At 39.0% G+C, this 27,665-nt stretch overlaps 1 protein-coding gene across 2 annotated transcripts; it reads left to right on the top strand.

Moving 5' to 3' along the window:
* Positions 1 to 704: 704 nt before the first annotated feature.
* On the top strand, positions 705 to 27,665 carry LOC127445832 (E3 ubiquitin-protein ligase MARCHF7-like). 2 transcript variants are annotated; one of them, XM_051706237.1, is made up of 11 exons: positions 705 to 820; positions 5,203 to 5,396; positions 18,189 to 18,350; positions 19,598 to 19,763; positions 21,061 to 21,249; positions 21,449 to 22,544; positions 23,509 to 23,678; positions 23,970 to 24,073; positions 24,448 to 24,549; positions 24,744 to 24,792; positions 26,895 to 27,665. In XM_051706237.1, exons 2-11 carry the CDS (start codon positions 5,217 to 5,219, stop codon positions 26,987 to 26,989), a joined length of 2,313 nt encoding a protein of 770 aa, XP_051562197.1. In that variant the 5' UTR covers positions 705 to 820; positions 5,203 to 5,216; the 3' UTR covers positions 26,990 to 27,665. The 2 variants fall into 2 exon arrangements, with proteins under 2 accessions (XP_051562197.1, XP_051562198.1); XM_051706238.1 differs by having other exon boundaries at positions 719 to 776.

The following is a 27,665-nucleotide window of genomic DNA, read 5'->3' on the forward strand; positions in this document are numbered from 1 at the left end:
GTACCCATACACTTGCATTGAAAGGACCAACAGAGCTGAAATATTCTTATAAAAATCTTCATTTGTGTTCAGCAGAAGAAAGTCATACACATCTGGAATGGCATGAGGGTGAGTAAATGATGAGAGAATTTTCATTTTTGGGTGAACTATCCCTTTAAATAAAAAAATAAAAAAAATCAATAAAAAAAAAATGTTATCAGATATTTTGACATTTTTATGAAAAGGCACATTTTGTTCCGGTCAAATGGAATAACCCTAAGAAAACGTCTTGGTATTCATAGCTCAAAAACACATATTTGTATAAAAAAATTATATATATATATATATATATATATATATATATATATATATATATATATATTATTTTTTTTTTTTTTTTTTTTTTTTTTTTTTGCTATTAAGCTTTTCAAAAATGTATGAAACCAACATAGACACAAATACTACATTTCTGCGAACTTGAACAACCTTATGGCAATGACCTGGGTCAATACCCAGTATTTTCGCAGATTTCACATTTGCTTTTGTATGCCACCTACAGTTTGAAGTTTTACAACCTAACATATGCTTAATAATTTATATACTTCATGTCAATGCCAAATGGGCGGGCGTATTTCGCTATGCTGCCATTCATTGGCAGACAAGTCTGTCAGTCTCCTCCCATGATGACCGTTAAGCGTTTCCTGCGGGTGTCCGCTTACACTTTAAAACACGTGATCTCCTCTATATCAACACAAGGACGCCATTAATACTAAAGGCAGAGAGACGGAAAATCAGAGGTGAGTTCATACGGAAGTGATGCCAATCGGAGTCTTCTAACACGGTGAGACTAGCGCGCTGTTACGGACATTGTTTGTGGAAGTCGTAATATAAACTCTTACGATTGCATTCGTTAGCTCGACGGTCTTTTCGAAATGTAGCTGCTTTATTGTTGTTTTAGCCAGGAAGTGGCCTGGCTAACAAAAACAAGGCCTAGATATCTGGCAGAGTGCTGGTGTATTAATGTGAATTGCTCCGGGAATCACATACAACGCGATTAAGAGCTTCTGGTTGAACGGATCAGTGTTGCATGTCATGTTGCGTGTCATTGAGTTAAATCAGCCTTGATTTATTGGGACAAAGGCTTTCGTACATGGTAAAGAATCCGCGTTTACCTCCTCTGCGAACCATTTGTGTTTTACTGTGCTTGTAATCCGAGAACTGAACTGAGCTAATTCAAACCAAAACAGCATGTGCACTGCCACCAGCTTGATGCATGTCAGCTGTGCTAGAACGAAGATCATGGTGTTGTGCTGTCAAGTTCAGTACCAAACATGGCAGGAACATTGCGATTTATTAGAGGCCATAGTAAAAGAAAGACAGAGTTTGAAAAGTCAATGTTAGAAATCACCACTTTGGTCTAGAATCTCAACCCAAATCTGATACAGATTGTCAGTCTGCACAGAAGGTTGGCACTTAAATTAAGTGCACAGCCTTTAAAACAGGGAAGATGAAGAGAAGTATGTGCTGTAGTGTACTACATATTCAGGAACGCAAAACATGAAATTTTGTATGTAATGCACACTATTACCAAAAAAAGGAGGATGAAGAGATGTACTGTATTATACTACAGATTCAGGGAAAAAAACGTGCAATTATTGCATGCAATTACCAAACAAAACAAAAAAAGGGAAGGAAATTTCATGTAAGCATCATTGTCTAATGACTCCATTAATACTGAACAGTTTGGGGTGCTATTTGTTGGGTGTGCACTAGGGATGTGCACAAGTAATCTATTAATCGAGTACTTGTTCAGATTTAATTATTTGACTAGGAAAAACACTACTCGAATATTGCAATTTGATTTTCTTTGTTCTTGCCTGTTGTAGGCAACATTGAAACTGCTTCTTTCACTTAAATCTTGCTGTTATTTTGCTCAAAAAGACAATTCTGCAATTTAAAGCGATTGTATCGCTTCAGAAGACTTTCAGTGTATTTTTTTAAATTTATGTCCGAGTGCAAATTTTTTTTTATTTTTTTAATTTTTTTTTCCCATGAGAAAAACGTTCAAAAGTTGAAGGTTGAACTTAAATTCTAAATTAAGTAATCGATTACTTGTTTTGTGTGTTAGTCAGCAAGCAAAACTACAGCTTCACATGGGTGTTTGTCTGCGTGTTTTGCCATGCCTCTTCATGTCTACAAACACACCCTGATGTTAACATAGCCTAGTTCTTGTCATGCTTGTCAGACGTCTTTAGCTCTAAGATGGCTTTTACAGATGTGATTTCTGCAAACAATGTGAACCCAAAACAACCCAAAAAATGTAACTTGTCATTAGTTTACTCACCCTTAGGGGTGGGTGTTATGACCAAAATCTTATATCACCATACAAGTAATTTTATATCATGATAAACATCACGATGTTGCATTTATTTATTTATTTTTGGGAAAATCAATAAAAATGGGTTAATATATTAATTAACCATATTGTACTGCCTATTTTTTTTTTTTTTAATAATTCAGTCAGTGAATTAAATACTTAATTTTCTCTTTATTTGGAACTTGACAATAGTCCAGGTAAAAAAAATAAATAAACTGAATCAGTTTTATATAATTCATGCATAATGTTACATTTCAAATTTTGCCACATTTCACTCTGATATTATGTTGACCAATATTATTATTATTATTATTATTATTATTATGAACTTTCCTCAAGACACAAGATCTTCTGAAAGCAATGCAACAAAGAAAATAATGCATACGTAAAAAAAAAAAACAAATCCAGTGAAAAACACTTCAGAAAATATCCGAAGTTATGTAAACACTTCTTGCAGAAAATAAATATTAAATACATTTAAAGACTTACAAAAACAAATTATGACTGAATTAATGCGGAGCGCATCTGTTGGCTTTGATAATATTCTTTTGCATGCTTCATTTGAAAAGGTAAAACAAATGACTTGTATTACGATTATCAGTGTGCGACATATGTAACATTTTTCTGCTCTGTGTTGGGTTTTTTGAACCTACACCACAGACATCGCACCTGTTTTAATAACAAGCTCCTCTTTATTTTCTTGACTTGTTTGGGAATCGTCCCATTTTTTGGAGATGTTTTTTCAGGGTATTTCCTGGGTCAAAAATGATTCGGTAGCGTGAGTGAATGTAATTTGCTTGGGTGGCTGCCAGACATTAATGACAAAAAAAAAAAAAAACCCTATCCATGTTTCTTAAATTCTCTCAGTCTCACATGAAGCCCAGCCCACTGATGGATAAGCCCACGCTGTGCACATGGATATTTACATATCGCGATGCATACACAATAGAGCAAAATCTCTATAGACTGACACTTTGTATAATCGTAACGATATTGTCATATGCCCATGTGGTTCCAAATCCGTATTGCTTGCTTGTTTCCATGGAACACAAAAGGCAGAATATTAGTCTCAGCCACCATTCACTATCATTGGACGTTCTGTATAATAAACAAATGGTGAAGAGGCTGTCATTCTGCCCAACATGTCCATTATTTATTTAATTTTTTACAAACAAAGGAGATGTTGGGAAGAAAAAGTCATCATGGAACAACATAGTGATTAAAATGATTTTTTATTTTTTTTTTGTGAACTACCCCTTTTAAATCACACTTAAACATATATGAATGTCATTTATTTTAAGGAAAAATGGCACTAGCATGCATTTCAAGCTGAATATTTCCCAAAAGAAATTAGTTTTAAAATATGAAACATTAAAAATTCTGTTCAAAATTAAGACAATGTATTTGGGAACTTTCTAGTTGTCAAACTTAGTGGAACATTTCACGGAGTGGTTACTCTGCTGGTAAAAATTGTGTGAACTTAAATTTTTCCTTTGCCATTTTTGCTATTAATTTTAACAAACTAGTCTCAAGGTAAATTTTAGTGGATGAAGCGAGTTCTGAGAAAAGGTCTAGCATCTTTTGTTTGTAGTTATAATCACTTAGTTTGATCATTTCATGTATTGAAATTTATCCATTTTTAAATGTGGCTGAAGTACATTTATTCTGGATAATTTAAATGAGACTAGGCCTATACATTTCAGGTATAGGCTTTGGCCTGCAATGGCCCCTGTCTCACTTGCTCTTTTTCTGCATGACACCTTACTGAGGTAGTGCCCTCAGGGTAAGTTTAGCAGTGTTCTCACTTGGCAAATGTGAGCTGAAAAAAGCTCTGCATACAGCAGACAGCATAATCCTTCAATGCAGCTGCTATTTTGATACTGTACTGTAGAGCACGGTATTTATAGACCGCTTGAAGTGTGCAGAAGGAACACATGCAGGGGGGTTTACAGAAGAGGAAAAAAATGCATGGTGGCATGAAAACAACAGACTAAGTTGGTGCATCTTTGTGTTAAAGGAATAGTTCACCCAAAAATAAAAAACCTGTCATTATTTATTCACCCTCATGTTCTTCCAAACATGAATGACTTTCTTCCGTGGGCTGGCAAGCCCCATAAAGGAAAAAACACACAGTGAAAGTACTTGGTACAACTTCCTCTTAAGTCTCAAGTCCTCTTAAGCAATACAACCACTTTGTGTGATGAATAGACCAAAATTTAAGATGTTGTTCACTCTAAAATCAAATAAAATCATTGATCGTGAATGCAGAGACCAAATTAAATATGGTGGCACATCAATAACATCAAACTTAATTTTTGTATAATGATGTCATGATGTTTGGTCACGAGACTCGCAAGAACCAAAGACCATTTTATTTTATTTTTTTTTTTTTTTTTTTTTTTAAGCTTTAAAATGAGTCCCTGTCAACTGTCATTGTATGGTATCATGACATTCTATAAAGTATCTCCTTTTGTGTCATATGGAATGACATAAGGGTGTTTAAATTATGACAGAATTTTAATTTGTGGGTGCAATCACTTTTAAAGCTCTCCAAGCAGGTATGGCATTGCTGAAAAGGGATATGGTGAATGGTAATGTTTGTCTGATGTTTTTGTCCCCTCCAAACATATTTTTGCTGTTGTAACTCACTTTTAGAACTCAAAACTGTCATACTGCTGGAGGCGTCTTGTAATACTTGACAGGTTGCGGTAGTCCATTACTGAAGAAAAACTTGAAGCATTTCCTTACACGTCCTTTTTTTATATTATTGAATGTAGCTTTAACTGCTGTCATGGGTATGCAGCTATAATGCTTGCTTTCACACATTTTCTATCTCTGCCTCTCAGGGTGCAGTTCAGAGATGGATTCGAAGTCTCGTCGGTTTCCATTCGCTGTTTCCAGCTCTTCCGTGCTGTCATCACCCTCCTCGCTGTCCTCCTCTTCAGCGCTCAGTGCTAGTCGTCTCTATGGCCGAGGGAGCATCCTAGGGAGAGATCACTTTAGCAGAGAAGCTTCTGTCAAACTAGACTCAGAGTATCAGGTATTACAGTGACATTCATTTCTGCAGTGTGTGTTAAAATGCTGCTCCACAGTTTCACTTTCTCTGAATCATCAGCCCTTCCAGAGTAGAACACCTGCAGTAACAGTCGCCTACAAATCTTAAGGGATATTTAATCCAAAAATAAGATTTCCTCATGGCACGCTCATGTTGTTCCAAACCTGTATGACTTTCATGCGTGGAACACATGTTGTGCCCACATTTCATAATTGTTTGGAACTCAAGTTATGAAATTATGAAAATGTGTAATATTAACAACTGTTATTATTTTAAAGTAATCCCATATGTCATTTTCTTAACCTGCATGTGGCATAGCTATGCTGCCTTGGCGGAAGCTTTTGTTTTGGCGGTACATTGAAGGTAGTAGAAGATTTGACGATGCCCTTTTAATGCAGAAAAATGCTCTTATCCATTCTTCTGTCCACAAAAATGATGTTATGAGGTTACTTTAGATTTGGATAGTAACTTCTAGCAGCCAAGCATATTTGGAATTCCACACATTTACAGCGCTTTAGATTCACTAATTGCACATTTAACACTGAGTGCTTTGAGTATGTGTAACACTACATAGAACAGAGCTACGCACATACAGCAAGCACAGCAGCAACACGTGCGGACTTTAAATTGCTATCTTTGCATTTTAATAACCGCACTTTCATATCGGCATTTTGATTTTATTTTGATTAATCATTCAGCCCTAGATCATACCAGTGCAAAAATAGAGAAACAGGTAAACTTTCATTTTTCATGAATGGATAATTGACATTTTCTGCCCTTCAATTTTACTTTCTAAATGGTCCATTAATGAAGTAGCTGGAAAAAATGAATAATTACATTTTAAAACAGTTTTTCCATTATTTGCTTTTGGCAAGGTCTGAAAACTGAACTGTTAAGCATTACATTGACCGTCATTGCATATTTTTTTTCTTCCAAACAATGAAAGCAACGAGTGACTGAGCATCCTAACATCTTTTGTGTTCCATGAAGAAAGTCATAAGGGTTTGGAATAACATGTGGGTGAGGAAATAATGACAATTTGTTTTTGGGTGAACTACCCCTTTAAACAGCCATTCTACATACTTTTGTAGCATTTACATTTCACACTGAAGTCCTCCTCTTTTTTTTTTTTTTTTTTTTTTTTTTCTCCCTCTCCCAGTTTGGAATGCCCAATTCCCAATGCGCTTTTAAGTCCTCGTGGTCGTGTAGTGATTCGCCTCAGTCCGGGTGGCGGCGGACGAATCTCAGTTGCATCTGAGACCGCCAACCCGCACATCTTCTCATGTGGCTTGTTGAGCGCGTTGCCACGGAGACATAGCGGGCGTGGAGGCTTCACGCCATCCACTTCGGCAACCACGCTCAACTCTCCACGTGCCCCACCGAGAACGAACCACATTATAGCGACCACGAGGAGGTTACCCCATGTGAATCTACCCTCCCTAGCAACCGGGCCAATTTGGTTGCTTAGGAGACCTGGCTGGAGTCACTCAGCATGCCCTGGGATTCGAACTAGCGAACTCCAGGGGTGGTAGCCAGCGTATTTTACCACTGAGCTACCCAGGCCCCCCCTCCTTGTGTTTTAAAGGTTTCTTGCACCAATTAAAGCTCTATTGGGACTGGACACATTTGTTATTATTTACTTTTTTATTCCAAATCTTTTTTTATTGGTATTTGGCAGGACAGTTCATACTGGTTTGGCAGGTAAAAGTAGAGCAAGTGTCCATATTTGTTAGTTTGGCTCTATTTGTACCCTCCCATAGCCCACGCCCAGTATAGCACAACCGTACAATTTAGAAAGATAAGTGTAATGGTAAATAAAATAAACCCAGGTGTCCATAATTACCAATTATGGTAAGTATAAAAAGAGGATAACTTTAAAAAAAAAAGTAGTCAGTCAGTCTCTGAAGCTGGTGGTGACATCACAAAATCTGTGAGAGAACACTGTGAAGTTTGAGTACAGTTTGTTGTGTCCAACTTTTCAGTCAGTAAAGCTTCACAAGGCTTCTATAAGTATGACAGTCAGTCTTCGAGCACTGTAAGCATCTCAAGTTCTGCTGCACTTCTGGGCCTATGGGAAGGTCTTCAGGTTACACTGGCTTGGTCCATTGGGCTTTTTATAGGCCATGCTGGATTCCTGGACCTGGTCTGTCGTTAGCCTGTCAAGGTCTGTCTCGTTAGAGAAGGTAACTGAAGCTCCCAGAATTGTTTGACTCTTGGAAACACTCAAGATCATGTGTAAAAGCAAGTGAAAACTTTGCTACATTAGTCAGTGTTAGTATGAAGTGGATATTAAAGTGTCATGAAGATCACGTTCAGTAAAATATGATGTTCAGTAAGGCACATATAATGAAAGTAAAAGGGTCCAATACACACAATATTAAAATGCACATGGTTTCAAAAGTATAGTCACAAGTGTTAACATGACTCTGTTAAAATTGCTCACTAACCTTGTCTGTGAAAAGTTATTCAGTATTTCAACTTCACTGTCATGACGAAATAACACTGGTAAATTCTGCAGGCCTAAATACTGGTAACTTTTGCAGAATGTAAAGGATACCTAAAAGAGACCTACCTTGCATTCCAGCTGGAAGCTTGAGGTAGTTCATTTCCAGTGAAGTCCATCCCAAGTCTGTGGTGCAGGCAGTGGCCAGTGAAGTATACCTTGATGTATGGCTGGAATAGGTAGCAGTTCATCCTCTAAAGTCAATCATGTAGTGAAGTGATGCAGAAAGTAATCATCGAAGCTCCTCTCACTGTCTGGTTGGCACAGACTGCAGTTAGTAGTCATCACTCAGCGACAGCGGTCAGAGTGGGACAATCGGGCTGGACCGGAGCTGGATCGGACAGGCTCTAGTAACCTCGGGATATGTATGCCAAAACAAATAGAATAATGTTAGTGTAGATACTATTCACTTTAAAGCAGAGTTATAGAATATGAGAATTGTTTCTGGTTCCGGCTGACCTGACTAATGCAGCATAACTATGGGTTGAGAGAGAAATTAGTGTCTGACTGGCTGAAGAGAGTCTTTAGTCTAGACTTAAACTGAGAGTGTGTGTGTCTGAGTCCCAAACAATGCTAGGAAGGCTATTCCATAGTTTAGGAGCCAAATAGGAAAATTATCTACCTCCTTTTGTCCTTTCTAGGTACTATCAACAGGCCAGAATTTTGCAATTGAAGTAAACATGATGGATTATAGCATGATAGGTTGCTTAAGTACCAAGGGGCGAGGCCATTCAAAGTTTTGTAAGTAATAAGTAGAATTTTAAAAAGTGTGTACAAAACTTAACAGGTAGTCAATGTAGTGACGATAAAATGGGGCTGATATGATCCTTTTTCTTGGTTCTAGTAAGTCTTTGTGCTGCATTTTTAACCAACTGAAGTTTATTTATCAGAAAGAGCAGATGTCCGAACTTGGCATTGTTTTTGAGTTGGAAGAATGCTGTTCTGCAAACATTGGAAATGTGATTTTTCAAAGGATGGATTGCAATCAAACATAACCAGGTTCTTAACTGTAGAAAATTATGTAACGATACATCCATTGAGAGAAAAATTATATTCTAGCATCTTACATTTAGAGGTTTTTGGTCCAATAATTAGTACCTCTGTCAGAATTAAGCGGAAGGAAATTTCAAGCCATCCAGTCTTTATCATTGATACACTATGCTAACTTGGAAAATTTCATTAGGTCTCAAGGAAATATAAAGCTGAGTATCATTGGCATAACAGTGAAATTCTGTGGTTCCTGATAATGTCTCCCAGGGTATGGATATACAGGGAGAAAAGCAGATGACTTAATACTGAGCCCTGTGGCACTCCATACTTATAATTAATCTAAAAACTAATTGACATAAAGTGGTAGCGGTTGGATATAAACACGAAGATAGCATGCAACCGCGAATACCATCATGGTAGCGCACATTGATGGGATAACTGTAAGGTTCCCTCTGAGCTTGTCTACTCGCTACTCATGTGGCTGTGCTCAAAAGCCGTGAACCTCAATTTTATGTGCTGTACACATAGAGTAACAGAAAATGAGTCGATCAAGTGAGTACTGTATCTAGATGCTTGACTTCTAGAGAACGAGCTTAAATATGGTGAGCTTTGATTCAGAATTACTGAATCCAGCATGTTTTTTTAGAGAACATGTGATGCATTCCTAATAGGCTGTTCATACTGTATTAGTGGCCGACAGATAAGGGGTTTTCAGTGGTCTGTTCTTAAACCAGTTAAATGTTAATAAAAACTGAAATGGTTATATTTATTATAAGTGTTTATTACCAGTGTTGGGTGTAATGCATTACTAAGTAATTAATTACTGTAAATTACTTTTAATTAAAAAAGAGATTACTCTTAATTTTTCAAAAAAAAATTCTCCCCAATTTGGAATGTCCAATTCCGACTACTTAGTTGGTCCTCATGGTAGCGTGGTTGCTCACCTCAATCCGGGTGGCGGAGGACAAGTCTCAGTTGCCTCCGCTTCTGAAACAGTCAATTCGGGCATTTTATCTCATGGCTCGTTGTGTGTGACAACGCACAATTGCCACACGCCCCATTGAGAGCGAGAATCACTAATCGCGACCACGAGGTGGTTAGCCCATGTGACTCTACCCTCCCTAGCAACCGGGCCAATTTGGTTGCTTAGGAGACCTGGCTGGAGTCACTCGGCACACCCTGGATTCGAATTCGCGACTCCAGGGGTGGTAGTCAGCGTCAATACACGCTGAGCTACCCAGGCCCCAATTACTGTTACTTCTGATGTAATTGCGTTAAATACTGTATAGACTATTGAACAATTATATATAAAACAATAATGAATTTAAAATCTAAATTTAACGTTTAATGTTAAAATATGTTTTCTAATTTAACACTGCCCCCTTAAATTCTTTGGCCAGTTCATGAATAATTTATTTGATTTTATGATTTATTTGAAAGAATTAAAAGAACAGTTTCATGTCTGTCCTTGTATTTTTCATCTGGTTGAGGTTTAGGGTTTTAGAAAGTAATTAGTAACAAGTAATGCAATTTTCAGAGAGTGATTAGTACAGTAATCTAGTTACACTGTAGAAGATGTAATTGGTAGTTAGTAATTAATAACTTTAAGAGTAATTCACCCAACACTGTTTATTACAAAGTATAGGGAATAAGAAAATGCATATTCTTTGGTGTGTTGGAGCTTTAGAAATGGCTGTAAACTCTCCCCAATTTGGAATGCCCAATTCCCAATGCGCTCCAAGTCCTCCTGGTGGCGTAGTGACTCGCCTCAATCCGGGTGGCGGAGGACGAATCTCAGTTGCCTCCATGTATGAGACAGTCAATCCGTGCATCTTATCACGTGGCTTGTTGAGCACGTTACCGTGGAGACATAACGCATGTGGAGGCTTCATGCTATTCTCCGCGGCATCCACGCACAACTCGCCACGCACCCCACCGAGAGTGAGAACCACATTATAGCGACCACAAGGATGTTACCCCATGTGACTCTACCCTCCCTAGCAACTGAGCCAATTTGGTTGCTTAGGAGACCTGGCTGGAGTCACTCGGCACGCCCTGGATTCGAACTCAACTTCAGGGATGGTAGTCAGCGTCTTTACTCGCCGAGCTACCCAGGGCCCGGCTGTAAACTCTTAATAGTAATAAAAGTATGTAATTATATCAAAATGTGTTATTGATATGGGGTTGTTTATTTTGCATGCTCTTGTTTTAGTTTCTGTTCTTGTAAAACACTAAACAATTGAGATTAATTTAAGGATATTTGAATTTGAAGGTTAGTCTCAGACAGCATGAACCCACAGATCATTCACAGCAAGCATGATGCATATTGCAACAAAAATGGCAAAAACTGGCAGAAAATCCATTCTGATTGGCTGGCTGCTTTAGGCAACTCATGAGACAGGGGTGCACTTTTTTTTTTTTTTTTTTTTGTTAATAAGTCTCCGATAATTTACCAGGCTGCTACAATGAGCACCTTTTTTTTTTTTTTTTTTTTTTTTTTTGCCATTGAATCTGTTAATAAAATTAAAGAGTACTGCTTGAAGCGGATTATGTGATTTAAGTTATTATTTGAATAAGTTACCACTTTGTTGCATGTCATACCACACTAAATAATAAGTAAAAAAAAAAAAAAAACATTTGACCATTTTGAGGGCCTCTTAATGCCTAGAACTGGCCCTGACAATGGCTGGAGGTGGCCTGCTGAGAACATTTTGTACCAGGCCCAAGAATTCCTAACTGCAGCCCTGACGATATATCACGATATAGTAAAAGTTCTGTAAAATCAATAAAAATGGGTTTATATATTAAATAACCTTATTGTAATGCCTATTTTTGGAACTCCAGTTAGTGAATTAAATACTTTATAAATGAAAACTACCTCTTTATTTGCAACAAGACAATGTCAAAGTAAATAAATAAAAAACATGTTTTCAAAAATCAACCTTACCAAAATGCTAAATTTCACAGTATGCCACATTTCAGTTTGAAATGTTGACCAATATTATTATTATTATAAACTTTCCTCAAGAAACTTAATATCTTAAAGCAATGTGACAAAACAAGTAAAAAAATATCCAACGAAAAGAAACACTTCTTGAAGAAAATATATATCAAGCTTCATTTTTAAAACGGATAGCTTGTATTATGAGTGATTATATCGTCATGCGACACAGTTTGCAGATTACATTTTTCTGTTCTGTGCCGGCTTTTGTGAACCCACAGCACAGATGTCACACCTGTTGTTATAACAAGCTCTTGACCAGTTTGGTAGTCGTCCCATTTTGTGGAGATTTCTTTCTCCATTTGGGGTTTTCCTGGGTCAGTAATGATTTGAGTTGCGTGAGTGATCCTGCTCTGAGCTCTCCTGTCTCTGGAGCGCAAATATCAGAAAGCCTGCTGGACTCGCATGCACTTCGGAGCTCCAGAGACACCACGTGCCAGAGTCACATGAAACATTTGCGTGTCAGATGAGAAGAATATTTAGCGCTTTTGAAGCGGCAAACGCGAGATGAAGTTCATTAAATTTGTTTGGGTGGCCGCAGAAAAATTTTCAATGCTGGAAAAACCCTGTCCATGTTTCTTCAATACTCTGTCTCACGTGAAGCCCTGCCCACAGATAGAGAAGCCCATGCTGCACACATGGAATTTATGTATCGTGATACACACGATATAGCAAAATCTCTTATCGATTGACACTTTATATTGCACCACGATATATATCATAGCGCCCAGCCCTACTCAAGAGAATGTTTTGATCAATGGTGTCGAAGGCAGCACTAAGATCTAAAAGCACTTGAGAGATGCAGCTACAGTCTGATGAGAAGAGCAAGTCATTTGTAAGTCTAAGTGTAGTCTCTGTATTATGATGGGGCCTAAATCCTGACTGAAATTCTTGAGATACCATTTCCTTGTAAAAATGAACATGGTTGGGAGGACACTACCTTTTCTAGTATTTTAGACATTAATGGGAGATTTGAGATTGGTCTATAGTTAGCCAACTTTCCAGGATCAAGCTGTGGTTTCTTGATAAGCAGTTTGATTACTGTCAGCTTGAAAATTCTAGGTACATGTCCTAAATATATTGAGGAAAGGTTCTGAGATTACAGAAAACACCTTAGTGGGTTAAAAGCTTAGTGGGTATATGGTCTAGCATACATGTTGTTGGTTTTGATGCTTTAACAAGTTTTGTTAGCTTTGCTTGACCTATAACAGTGAAGGCATTGTTATACACTTATAACACTACTTTTGTGTCTTTTGAGGTGCTGTTGCATAATTCCAATTTTCTTTCTGATGGTCTGTTTTATGTGTAAAGAAATTCAAATAGTCTATTATTGTGCTGCAAGGGAATATCTGGTTCAGACGAAGCTTTGTTCCTTGTCAAATTAGCCACAGTACTGACATACCTAGGATTGTTGTGGTTATTTTCTATGAGTTTGCTAAAATATGCAGACATGGGGGCTTTTAGAGCCTGTCTGTAGTTAGAGACACTGTCCTTCCATGCACGGTGAAACCCCTCTAATTTTGTACTCCCATTTGCATTCTGTTTTCTGAGATGCGCTTTAACTTTCTTTAGTCGAAGGGGACAACATTGTCTGGAGTGCTAGAGAAGACTGTATTCATATTTTCTGTGACTAAATTAAAGTTCTTCTAAACTTTTTGGTATATTCAGTATTTGGGACAGATCTGGAAGATTGTGTTTTTCCACAAATTGTGGACCTAGTACCTGAACTAAAATCAGAGTGTTGGGGAACAAATAGCCATTCCGATTAAATTCAAAGTGTTGTTTTTCCACTGGGACACAAAAGCAGGAATAAATGAGCTTTGACATAAGCATGTAGTGCTGTTGTGGCAGCGACGCAGGAACTTGATGCAACATCAATCAAGCCGACTCGCTTCAAAACATAAACGATGGATGACTCCATGAAAGAATTCATTTAGATTTTTATCATCTTGTTTTGTTGTGGGAAAACTTCACGTGGCCTAGATGCGGTCGTATTTGTAAGAGATGGAAAACAGAGCAAAAGCATAGAGACTGCTCTCTCCCACCTGGAAAAAAGGAACACTTATGTGAGAATGCTGTTTGTAGACTACAGCTCAGCATTCAACACCATAGTGCCCTCCAAGCTTTATGTGAAACTCCGGGCTCTGGGCTGAAACAGCTCGCTGTGCAGTGGATCCTGGACTTCCTGTCAAGCAGACGCCAGGTGATTAGAATGGGCAGCAACATCTCATCACTCACCCTCAACACTGGAGCCCCGCAGGACTGTGTTCTCAGCCCACTCTTGTATTCCTTGTACACACATGACTGTGTGGCAACACATAGCTCCAATGCCATCATTAAGTTTGCTGATGATACGACGGTGGTAGGTCTGATCACAGACCGGGAGGAGGTGCACACTCTGACATGCACAACCTCTCCCTCAACGTCAGCAAGACCAAGGAGCTTGTGGTGGACTTCAGGAGAAAAGACAGAGAACACAGCCCCATCAGCATCAATGGAGCACCGTTGGAGTGAGTCAGCAGCTTCAAGTTCCTCGGTGTCCACATCACTGAGGAACTTGCATGGTCCTTTCACACTGAGGCCGTTGTGAAGAAGGCTCATCAGCACCTCTTCTTCCTGAGACAGCTGAGGAAGTTTGGAATGAACCACCACATCCTCACACGGTTCTACACCAGCACTGTAGAGAGCATCCTGACTGGCCGCATCACTGCCTGATACGGCAATAGCACCGCCCACAACCGCAAAGCCCTGCAAAGGGTGGTGCGAACTGCCAGACACATCATCGGAGGTGAGCTTCCCTCCCTCCAGGCAGTGTGTGAAAAAAGCTCAGAGGATCATCAGAGACTCCAGCCACCCGAGCCATGGGCTGTTCTCACTGCTACCATCAGGCAGACGGTATCGCAGCATCAGGACCCGCACCAGCCGAATCCATGATAGCTTCTTCCCCCAAGCAATCAGTCTTTTGAACTCTTGATCTCTCACGATCAATATACATCAGCACTGCACTTTATTAATCTTATCTCACACTGGACTGTCAAATTATATTCTCTCTTAACACCACACTGGCAACTGTCAACCGACAGCCTGAATGTCAATACAGTACAATACAACCTACTGTATATTTTATATACTATTTATTGTATGTGTATTCTATATTATGTGTGTATTGTACATTTGTATATTATTATTGTGTATATTAGTTTTGTAAATCTGATGTTTATTGTAAATTGGTATATGTCTCATCACTGTCATGACTGCTATGTTGCTCGGAACTGCACCCAAGATTTTCACCCACTGTTGCACTTGTGCATATGGTTGTGTGACAATAAAAGTGATTTGATTTGATTTGATGCTAACTTCATCTGTAGTAAACTTTATTTTGTTTGTTGCTTTTTCATACCAACCACTTTGCCCTTAAACCGAATGAGAACTATAATTGTTTTCAACGATGTGCAACCTGTACATATGTTAACATCTAAATGTTTTAGGGTTTCATGAACCTTTAAACAAGGTTTGCTACCATTAGCTCATCTATAAATAGCTTGCCACAGGAGATTGCTAACCTCATACAGCAGACCTCCCATAGGTTTTAAGGCCTTTGCAAACCAGAGGCAACACGATGATGTGAAACTAATCACCGGCAAATGGACCTTTTACATTAAAAGTGAAGCAAATGTTTCTGTTAACACATTTATGCCTTTATAATTGGTAGCGCTAATCAACAAGCAATTTTACCACGGTATGGTAGGTGGCGTAACGCACCTTTCAGCTGGTCTGCCCTTTTGCCCATCATGGATGAACTACTTGACAAGTTCAAAAGCTCAATGAGAAAGAAAACATTTGAGACACTTTCACAAACCATTTCAGTTCACCTGTTGGACAAGTTGTTTGGCAGTATTATCATATATACAGTTTGAGGGGTGATTTGAAATAATCGAGTGAAAAAAAACAATATTAACGGTTGAAGTGCGTAATGTCCTCCAATGACTTAAAACAAATGTTGTTAATTGGAACAATACTGATTGTATCTTATTGCCATGTATATCGGCTTGTAATACATTTGCTCAAAGATACTATAATACTGCTAACAACAGCACAGCTGTTAACGAATGGTAATGATAGCACACAAATAACGACTACAGTTTGTGGAGAAACCACCACGGTTTTGGTTTACAAAGGCTCACAGAGTGCACTGCAAGTCACAGCAATAGAATTATTAATATTTGGTGAAGAAAAACAATTTGGATCTGTAAAGATATCTATTTAAAATTTACGCAAAGACAACGATTCTGCGCTATATACATTTAAAAAAACCTTTGTCAGCGCGTGAATGTTCCCTCCAGGTGTGAATGGCATCTTAGGATTCCATTGTTTCTATTCAAAATGTTAATCGTGGTGAGAAATTGCAGCGAAAATTCGCGTTTGTCCTGCAAAGGCCTTTAGGAAGGAGTTTGCAGTTGCTTTGTGATTCACTGTTTAACTCTTATGTTCTGATGAGATTTACTTGTATACCAGTACATATAAAAATAACATTATGCCATCATTAAGTTTGCTGATGATACGACGTGGTAGGTCTGATCACTGACAATGATGAAACAGCCTACAGAGAGGAGGTGCACACTCTGACACACTGGTGTCAGGAGCACAACCTCTCCCTCAATGTCAGTAAGACAAAGGAGCTTGTGGTGGACTTCAGGAGAAGAGAAAGAGAACACAGCCCCATCACCATCAATGGAGCACCAGTGGAGAGAGTCAGCAGCTTCAAGTTCCTGGGTGTCCACATCACTGAGGAACTCACATGGTTGGTCCACACTGAGGCCGTTGTGAAGCAGGCTCATCAGCGCCTCTTCTTCCTGAGACGGCTGAGGAAGTTTGGAATGACCCGCCACATCCTCACACGGTTCTACACCAGCACTGTAGAGAGCATCCTGACTGGCTGCATCTCCGCCTGGTACGGCAATAGCACCGCCCACAACCGCAAAGCCCTGCAAAGGGTGGTGCAAACTGCCAGACACATCATCGGAGGTGAGCTTCCCTCCCTCCAGGACATATACACCAGGCGGTGTGTGAAAAAAGCTCGGAGGATCATCAGAGACTCCAGTCACCCGAGCCATGGGCTGTTCTCACTGCTACCATCAGGCAGGCGGTATCGCAGCATCAGGACCCGCACCAGCCGAATCCATGATAGCTTCTTCCCTCAAGCAATCAGACTTTTGAACTCTTGATCTCTCACGATCAAAATACATCAGCACTGCACTTTATTAATCTTATCTCACACCGGACTGTCATAAATTATTCTCTCTTAACAACACACTGGCAACTTACTATCAACCGACAGCCTGAATGTCAATACAGTACAGTACAACCTACTGTATATTTTATATATGCTTTTTATTTTATTTTATTTATTTTTTTATAATGTGTATTCTATATTGTGTGTATTGTATACTGTACATTGGTACATTGTATGTTATTTGTATATTGTGTTGTGTGTATGTGTATATTAGATTTTAAATTGTGTTGTGTAAATCTGATGTTTATTGTAAATTGGTATATGTCTCATCACTGTCATGACTGCTATGTTGCTCGGAACTGCACCCAAGAATTTCACACTCTATTGCACTTGTGTATATGGTTGTGTGACAATAAAAGTGATTTGATTTGATCATTTAGTAATTTTTAAACGAATCTGTTAAAATTGTGGTGGATAAATCTGTTTGTGATAAAAGACAGCAGGAAGTTATTGAAGCTTTATCCCTCTGTTTTATCACCAAGTCAGATGTTTAGAAATGTGACCATTATCTGGTTCATTCTAGTAGCGTTGTTTCTGTTTTTGGTCAGTTTGACTCAAACACTTTGTAGAAAAATACAAAGAAATCAGAAGAAAAGAACTGTCAGCAGTTTCTCTACACGGTGTACACAAGTCTTGAGAGTCTTGGCTTGTGAACATTCATTGCATTTATTCATGTCTCTAAGACCTTTCCTGGAAGATTTTTAATGTGTTATCAGGTTTAAATTACTGTTTATAATCAGTTATCAAAATTGGGTAAGGTCATGAAATATCATTCTGATAATCCAATGCCAAGAATGTTTGAGCCAATAAAATAGTCTTGGAAACGGAACATCAACATTAATGGTTTTGGAGAGAGAAAAAAACCCAGAATGATATTGCACAAACAGTAGTTAAATGAGTCCATGATTGTCTTGAGTCTTTACCTGTCACATGTTTGTGCTCCAGTGTCCACGTGTTGTGTTCATTTGTCAAGTTTCTTTTGTGTTCCAGAGCTCTCGTTTGCTCAGCTCACCGAGAGGTTATAGCTCATCTGAGAGCCGCCACTCAAGCTGGAAACTCAATACACCTATTTCCCTCTCCTCTTCTTCGCCCTCTTCATCTTCCTGTGATCGATCATGGACAGAATCCTCCAATGGGGACAGAGGCAGAGTTGTAAGTGTTTTCATAAATTATTTTTTAGTGATGATCCTAACTCCTTGCTTGATCAGGTTGCCAACATTAGGAACTTTCTTTTTTGCCAATAACAGGGGTCTAAAACTCATTTTAATTTTGTCATTTTGGAAAATATGCCACCTTATGCTTTTTTTGTTAGACAATGGTGTAACCATGCAGAGTACTTGAACAACACATGCTGTTCTGAAGCTCATAAAATCGAGAATCAAATTATGCTTAAGACTAATATTGGGGTAAATCCAAAGGTAGAACATGGGACTTGATATTATTCACCAGAGGCCTTTAGAGTACATCTAAACTAATCACCTTTCAGATCACATACCTGGCTAATTGACACCCACCTGAAATCAATTGTAGTGGTTTTGATTACTTAAGAGGATTCCATTACTAGTAGTGCATGGTAATGAATTCAAGAATTTACCATGGTTGGAAAGGTGCTTTCAAAAGGGATCTGGGATAAAATTGTGGAAAGGCACAGGTTAGAAGGGTACAGAAAAATTTCAAAAGCTTTAACTATCCCTTTGAGTACCATTCAGTGAATTGGAAAGCGCATGGTACTACCAAAACCTTGCCTAGATCGGGCCATCCCTCCAAACTGGATGAACATGCCAGGAGGATATTGATCAGGGAAGATATTAAGAGGCTAAAGGCAACTTTGAAGGATTTACAAGCCTTCATGACTGAGATCGATGGTCTGTGCGTGTGACCACAATCTCCCAAAATTTACACAAAGCTGGCCTATATGGCAGGGTGGCAAAAAAAGAAGCCTCTTATGAAAAAGTGCCACACTAATTCTTGTTTGCACTTTGCAAAAAAACAGTTGGAGGATTCTGACACCATGTGGCAAAAAGGTTTTATGGTCCGATGAGGCAAAAATTGAACTTTTTGGACTTTCACCACTATAGCTGTAGCTAAAAATAGAAAATTAAGAGTATATCATGCGGTGGAATAAATGGAAGTGGGTGTTTTTGTTAGCATATTTTACTTTTAAGTTTGTTTTTGATTTTGAATTTGATTTTTATTTTCCTAAAATCATTCTGCCAGCCATATTGTACTCCACCACAGACTACATTTGACCTAATGGCTGTAGCTTTGACACTCCTGGCCACTAAACACAGTCATTATGCCACTTGTAGTCTCTAAGTATCCTGGAGACTGTTGAGCCAACAAATAAAAAATGTATGACTGGACTGTGTTTTTTTTTTGCATGGCTGCATGTATTTCAGACGGACTCTGAGAGAAGATTGGGAAGCTACTGTGGACTTTTGGGCACGTCCCAAGACAGCGAGTCTAAAAGAGCAAAACTTTCCTACACAAATAGAGCAGCGTATTCCAGAACCCCATCAACCTCTACACCTGCCAGCTCTTACTCTACTTTAGGAAGGATGTCAGGTGATTGCACATTAGGAATTACAACTGTAAAATATCTTGAATAGGCAATTATCATGTCCTATGATCATGCATGATGGTAAATTTAAACACAGGCACTTTGTTTGGTAGCGTATCATATGATTGTGATTCTAAAATAATTATTCCAAGAAAAGTGATTAGAAAGTTTTAGTTTTCTTTCTTCAGTGTGATATGAAATGTGATATATAGGGGCCCCAAAAAGTATTTGGGCACTTAAAGTATACATGAAATCAAAATTGACCTTATTTACTTTAATGTTGTTTGTCCTGTGCACTTTGTATAAAACATCCCCCTCCCCCTAATGAATTCCCAATGAACAAAATCTAATTCATATAGTCATCATGAAGTAAAATGGCTTGCAAATGTGGTTTCATGTTGACTTAAAGCCAAGTGGCATTTATTTTAAAGAGACACCTGTGTGAACTTAAGGGGAGCTGACTTAAAAAAAAAAAAAAAAAAGACCATGGAACCAGCTGGTTAAAAGTAATTGCAAAATTGTCAAAGACAATCCCAGAGTCACTTGCTATTTTTTTTAAAAATATGAATGAAATTCTGATTCTCACGAAGTGTCTTAAGTGTCCAAATAATTTTTGGGCCCACTATAACTATGGTTAACATTATACATCTAATGTTAATTTTATATGGCCAAATCCAAATATATGTGGACACCCCCTTCTAATTAACTGGTTTGGCCATTCCAATAATTTTAGCGATAACAAATCTTAATGCTACACAATACTGTGAATTCGATTCTGAATTCATTGTATGTCCACTATAATTTCATTGTGTAGCATAGCATTAAGAAGCAATGCGTAAGCACTATTGTCACTAACTCTTCCCACTACCAGAGACTGTCTGACGACACAAACAAATACACACACACAAACACACACAACATGTGCAATAAGTGTCACTTGTAATTACTATCAATATTATCATGCGCACAACTGCCATAATATGTGCAATACTGCTGTGTGCTATTATCATGAATGATGTCCTTTTGCGCTGTTACACTGTCCTAATTATTGTCCGTATTTGTTTTCTGAAGCATTCAATGTTTGTTTACTTTGTTTGCCTAATGTCTTATATGTCTGCACTGTAGTTCTCAGAGGGACCAATATTTAGTTTTTTCTTCATTGCCCTGCAGTGTTAAAAATGACAATAAACCTGACTGACTTTGACTTTGGGTGCCCACATTTTGGGTGCCACTTTTGACCATATAGTGTATCTCCTTGATATATGGTTATATGGTAGATTAACAAATTGATCTTGTGTTTAGATTCATCATGGAAGTCTACCATTAGTCCTTTGTCAAGATCATCGTCTTCATCGTCATCATCCTCCTCTTCCACATCCACTCCATCAGAAAGCCTGTGGTGCCGCAGAGATTCGGAGAAGAGGGCAGATTCGGGAATTACCTCACTGGGAGAGTCGAGTTACCGACCCAGTGGGCTTACATCTTCACTGTGTATGTACATTTTTTTTTTTTTTTTTTTGGTGAACTCTTCCTTGAACCTGATTCAGCTCATTAGTAGAGTGATAAATGAACTAAAGTGGGTGAGATAAGACATCCAAAATGTGCAGTGCTGGGATACTACACTTTAGCAAAAAAAAATAAAAATAAATAATGTAGCCCATCATGGTAACTGTTTCTTTTTATGCTTCAGATCGCTCGGAGCGCGTTACCTCCACCTATGCACAGGGAGCTCGACCCAAAGAGAGCCAGTACTCATCCCACAGAGAAAGCGGTTCATCCACTCGCCGGATCCCAACTGAGTACTTCCCCCCTCTGGAACGCAGCTCCCACAGGCTGACCTCCGAGTACCCGTCTGCCCCTCTCTCTCGCGAAACACCACGCTTCACTTCTACCTCTAGCTCCACCAGAGCCGCCTCCTCTGTCTCGGACCCCTCACACCTCTCATCCTGGTGCTCCACCCCTTACACGCCACTTACTGGACGAAGCTCCAGCCCACCTCCCTCTAGCCCCGCACCTACTCCACTCCCTACTCAAAATAGTGGTGAATCAGATGGCAGGCGAACAACCAGGCGTCTTCTATCCCGACTTTTCTCCCGACGTTCCAGTCAGGAGTCAAGCTCCACTTCCAGCTCAGTGTCTGATTCAAGGTCATATGACTCTAGCCCAGATGAAGCCCCACCCTGTGAAGCTCCTTCAGTCAGCAGAGAGAATTTGGAAGCAGAGCTGAGGAGCTCAGACCCAGTTCAGGCATTTTCGTTTCTGCGCCGGCGTGGGCAGTCTCTTGCTCCTGTCCAGGAGAGTGCTGATGTGGAACCCGAACAGGAATCGCTCAGGGCTTCTGGAGGCCTGGCTTGGCTAAACTGGAACCGCTGTACTCCTCTGTTTTCTCGTCGCCGAAGAGAAGGACGGGATGAAAGTGCCCGCATGGAACCTCGCCGCTCACCCCAGTTCCCTCTTGGTGACCGAGATGGGCGCAAAACACCTGACCGGGGCTCTCGTCATGAAGATGATGACTATCATGCAGAAGAGTCATCAGTGGGTGCCACAGCAGCACCCTCTGTTGGAGCCTCAGGTCTCTCGTCATCTGTTCTGCAGGATGGAGCCCGCCCTGCAGAACGGAGCCATGGGATTGGCAGGGTGGTATCCAGCACCCTCTTACATATGCCTGAGAATGTAATAATTGGTGTGGGAGTAGGAGCAGAGGGAAGGAGTCCAATCGATGAACCGGTGAAAGAAAAGCCTGCCCCATCCAGAGACCCAGAGAGACTGCGAAAGATTCAGGAGAGGTTTGGCAACACCTACTGAAGTACTGTTGATGATCTCTAGACATAATTAAATGAATTTAAGAGTACACATACCCTGCGTCCTAAATAGAATGCAAGATAGAATTTTCAAAGTGTGCATACATGCATGCTTTTCTTGTATTGCCCGTAAACCTTTGCACAATGGAAGAGGGAAAAGTGGCAAGGAACTTGACGAATGCTGTTACAGCAGTTTTTAAATGTATGACTTTGGGTAATAATTCATTTTAAGGTAATTAATTTAGCTTGATGCAAACACAACAGTATGAGATGGGGGTCTGTGTTATCAAGGTGTAAATTTATAACATGATAGTATGTCCCAATATGGGACTACTCCTTTGCTACACAAAAGTTTGGACCTTCCCATCACCAGCAAATACATGCTTTTTAGTATGTAGTATAAGCGGGCAAATTGCAACACAGCAAAAACTACAACGTGATTTACAGTCTGTGTAAAAGCCAAAAATATGCTTTTGTTTTCCATTTAACCGTATGGACATTTGTGCACTGTCTGCACCTAGGCCTGGAATTGACTGCACTAATCAAGTTCGGATGAGCATCGCGAAGCAGTCAAAGGGTTTAAACGAACACATCCGTAAGGGCTTGTGGATAATAGAAAGCTAGAACACTCGACCTGGCACAAGACGTAACACCAGGTGGAAAAATGAAGCATACCTTAGGCTTAATGGGTTTTGTTCACTAACGATTGCGTACTTATGTTTCTGCCGGACTTACAACATATGTGCATACAAAAACATTTGCATACACGTTTCAGCATGATCTAATATTAGCCTAAATTTAGAATACATTTAAGTGTGTACTTACTGCAGAATCAGGATTTCATGAAAACATTCAGTGCGTAAAAACATTTGATGAATGAGACCAAATAGGAGCAATCTTTCACAATTTCATTTGCTGATTTTAACCACACCCCCTTCCCTATTTGTAGTTTGCTATTGGAGGATTCTGATGAGGAGGAAGGTGATCTTTGCAGAATCTGTCAGATGGGGGAGCAGTCGAGTTCCAACCCTCTTATTGAGCCTTGCAAATGCACTGGCAGCCTGCAGTACGTGCACCAGGACTGCATTAAGAAATGGCTTCACTCCAAAATCAGCTCTGGTATGGTTGTCTTTTCCTAAGGGTGTCAATAAATTTGACGTTTCTATAGTGGATATTTGTTTGTGATTTTATGCCATCTACACTCATTAGTCTGACAAGGAGGATCTAGGATTCAGTTCCTGTGAACTGCAAGCATACCATGGATCGGGAAAACATCACAGATTGTGAAAGCGGTCTATTTATTTTTAGGCTAAACAAATGTACTAATATCTGGTTAATGCTGTTATTTTTATTGCCTGCTGTAAATGTATAATGTTCTCATTCAGTTCATGTATCTGCTATGATATGCAGGCTCTAACTTGGAGGCCATCACTACCTGTGAGCTTTGTAAGGAAAAACTGCACCTGAACATTGAGAACTTTGACATTAATGAGCTCTACAGGTCTCATGAGAGGGTGAGTGGAGCAAAACTCAAACATTTGTTTTGGCTTGGCAATACCTCTCTGTTCCTATATTTCTATATATCAGTCCTATATAGTTTTTCACTGCAGTCTGCAAGATTAAACTATGCCCTTTAGTCATTGAACTCAAACAGACATTTATTAGTAGGTTTAGTAATCAAGGAATCTTTTGCAGAACCAGTTCAATTAAAAAAAAACAAAAAAAAAACAAACAAAAAAAAAACATTTAAACAGCACTTGAACCTCTGTATTCTTTTGCCAGTACAGACGGAACTTTACACTAATATACTCTGACATGTATCCTGCACCACTACTGAATTGTGTGTGTGTGTGTGTGTGTGTGTGTGTGTGTGTGTGTGATTCCTCAGTCAGAGTATGAGTTCATCAGTTGTGGGCTGTATCTGGTGGTGCTCCTGCACCTGTGTGAGCAGAGGTTCTCTGATGTACTTGGGGCAGTCAATGATGCCGGGGTAAGCAGCACTGTTTTACATCCCTTGTCCATCCACATTTTTCCTTATTTGCTATTGCTCTTCATTCATTCATGTCCAAGTACAGTACATTGGTTCTGTTGTGTGATCTGTCGCACATTATATTATGGAAGTGTACTTTGTTACAAGCTAATGTTGTGAGTTTGAAAACCAAAACATTCTCCTCTCTCGCTCAGTTTTTCAACTTGGCGAGAACTCTACACGAACACATGGACAATCTCGAAAGTATGAATTTTGATTTACTTTTATATTTATTTTGGTGCTGCATTGTAAAATCCCTAAGCCATGTCAGTTTGTCATGTGGATGCCTCTTCATTTTTATGAAGCTTTACATATCTATCAATTTCTCTAAATGCTTTGGTAAGTCTAAATTACAATAAACATTCTGTGGATGTGAAATGTCGAAATAGAATGTGTAAACCAAATTTATGAAAATGACAGTTTAAAGTCCAAGTAAACTTGCTTTAAGATTGTTTGCATGGCATTTAATAGATATGTGTTTTCCAATTACATACAGTTGTGCTCAAAAGTTTGCATACCCTGGCAGAAATTGTGAAATTTTGGCATTGATTTTGAAAATATGACTGATCATGCAAAAAAGACTGATCATGTCTTTTATTTAAGGATAGTGATCCTATGAAGCCATTTATTATCACATAGTTGTTTGGCTCCTTTTTAAATCATAATGGTAACAGAAATCACCCAAATGGCCCTGATCAAAAGTTTACATACCCTTGAATGTTTGGCCTTGTTAAAGACACTAATTGACATTTAAACCTGTGTGTGTCACCTTAAGATTAATTTCCCACACCTGTGGCTTTTTAAATTGCAATTAGTGTCTGTGTATAAATAGTCAGTGAGTTTGTTAGCTCTCACGTGGATGCACTGAGCAGGCTAGATACTGAGCCATGGGGAGCAGAAAAGAACTGTCAAAAGACCTGTGTAACAAGGTAATGGAACTTTATAAAGATGGAAAAGGATATAAAAATATATCCAAAGCCTTGAAAATGCCAGTCAGTACTGTTTAATCACTTATTAAGAAGTGGAATTCGGGGATCTCTTGATACTAAGCCAAGGTCAGGTAGACCAAGAAAGATTTCAGCCACAACTGCCAGAAGAATTGTTCAGGATACAAAGAAAAACCCACAGGTAACCTCAGGAGAAATACATGCTGCTCTGGAAAAGGACGGTGTGGTTGTTTCAAAGAGCACAATATGACGACACTTGAACAAAAATGAGCTGCATGGTCGAGTTGCCAGAAAGAAGCCAATGCCACAAAAAAAGCCTGGTTACAATATGCCCGACAACACCTTGACACGCCTCACAGCTTCTGGCACACTGTAATTTGGAGTGATGAGACCAAAATAGAGCTTTATGGTCACAACCATAAGCACTATGTTTGGAGAGGGGTCAAGAAGTATTGTGCTCCTTGAAACAACCACACCGTCTTTTTCCAGAGCAGCTGTATTTCTCCTGAGGTTACCTGTGGGTTTTTCTTTGTATCCCGAACAATTCTTCTGGCAGTTGTGACTGAAATCTTTCTTGGTCTACCTGACCTTGGCTTGGTATCAAGAGATCCCCGAATTCCACTTCTTAATAAGTGATTAAACAGTACTGACTGGCATTTTCAAGGCTTTGGATATATTTTTATATCCTTTTCCATCTTTATATAGTTCCATTATCTTGTTACACAGGTCTTTTGACTGTTCTTTTCTGCTCCCCATGGCTCAGTATCTAGCCTGCTTAGTGCATCCACATGAGCGCTAACAAACTCATTGACTATTTATACACAGACACTAATTGCAATTTAAAAAGCCACAGGTGTGGGAAATTAATCTTTAATTGCCATTTAAACCTGTGTGTGTCACCTTGTGTCTTTAACAAGGCCAAACATTCAAGGGTATGTAAACTTTTGATCAGGGCCATTTGGGTGATTTCTGTTACCATTATGATTTAAAAAGGAGCCAAACAACTATGTGATAATAAATGGCTTCATAGGATCACTATCCTTAAATAAAAGACATGATCAGTCTTTTTTGCATGATCAGTCATATTTTCAAAATCAATGCCAAAATTTCACAATTTCTGCCAGGGTATGCAAACTTGAGCACAACTGTATATACAAAAAAAGGTTAAAGATATTATACTATAAAAAAATCTATTAAAATATGCATTTTTCCATGTGAGTTTAAAGTACTATTGAAAGCACAGAAGTAGGCTACCAGTGTCTTGTGGTTGCTAAAATACTTATGTCTGTTTTATTTCTAATGTTTTTAAGGTTGTTTTTACTCATTTAAATTTTTCCTCATGTATCCGCACGTTCACAGGTTCATATGCAGAATCTGATGATGAGGCGGAGGACAGCAGGCCGTTCATCGACTTCGGTGACTTGGAGGATGATGATGAATGGGAGGAGGTTTAATCTGGTGATGGGCAGGAAGGGGTGTGGCTTAGCAGTCTCCTCCCACTTCCTGTTCTCCACCTGTGTCTTCCTATTTGATGTGACTTTAGCCAACGTCTGATAGGCAACATAACCACTGTCCCTAGCCTATAACAAGGCTTTCATAATATGCAGATAAATGTTGTCCAAAGGAGCTAGTGGGATCCCAATCTGATTTTGATTCTTTTTTTTTTTTCTTTTTTTTTTTTTTACATTTTGCATCAGAGGTTGGTGAGCAATCTTTCAGCTTTATTCAGTTACAAAAGAAAATGTCCGGTGAACTGTCGACCACCATGAGTGCTTTACATGATAAACTATGCTGAGACAGCTGGGTTGGGGAAAGATTCATACTTGCATCAGACTTGCACTGGTGCAGTGGCAAAGCTTGTCCTTTATTTATTGGGCTGCTTGAAAATGGGATGATGTTTGGTAATTTAAATGATTAAAGAAAAATAAATAAACCTTCATTTTTTTTAATGTGATTAATACATTTTGCGTTTTTGTTTGTTTTCAGAGAATTGCTTTCCAGACTTTCTATTTACAGAGGACCTTTTCAACAGTCAGTTTATATGTTGTACATTGCTTTATGATATCAGTGTAATTTGCTTGAATGGATTATAACAATAAAATGGAGGTATGGAGATACCTCAAAAAAATC

The sequence above is a fragment of the Myxocyprinus asiaticus genome, chromosome 9 (genome assembly GCF_019703515.2).
Source record: "Myxocyprinus asiaticus isolate MX2 ecotype Aquarium Trade chromosome 9, UBuf_Myxa_2, whole genome shotgun sequence".
NCBI lineage: Eukaryota > Metazoa > Chordata > Actinopteri > Cypriniformes > Catostomidae > Myxocyprinus > Myxocyprinus asiaticus.

Bases quoted from the DNA above. Each gene is read 5' to 3' on its own strand.
- LOC127445832 (XM_051706237.1), top strand. From the start codon at position 5,217: ATGGATTCGAAGTCTCGTCGGTTTCCATTCGCTGTTTCCAGCTCTTCC. The intron at 19,764-21,060 runs GTGATTGCACAT...TCTTGTGTTTAG, and splicing joins TACTTTAGGAAGGATGTCAG to ATTCATCATGGAAGTCTACC. The intron at 24,793-26,894 runs GTATGAATTTTG...GCACGTTCACAG, and splicing joins ACACATGGACAATCTCGAAA to GTTCATATGCAGAATCTGAT.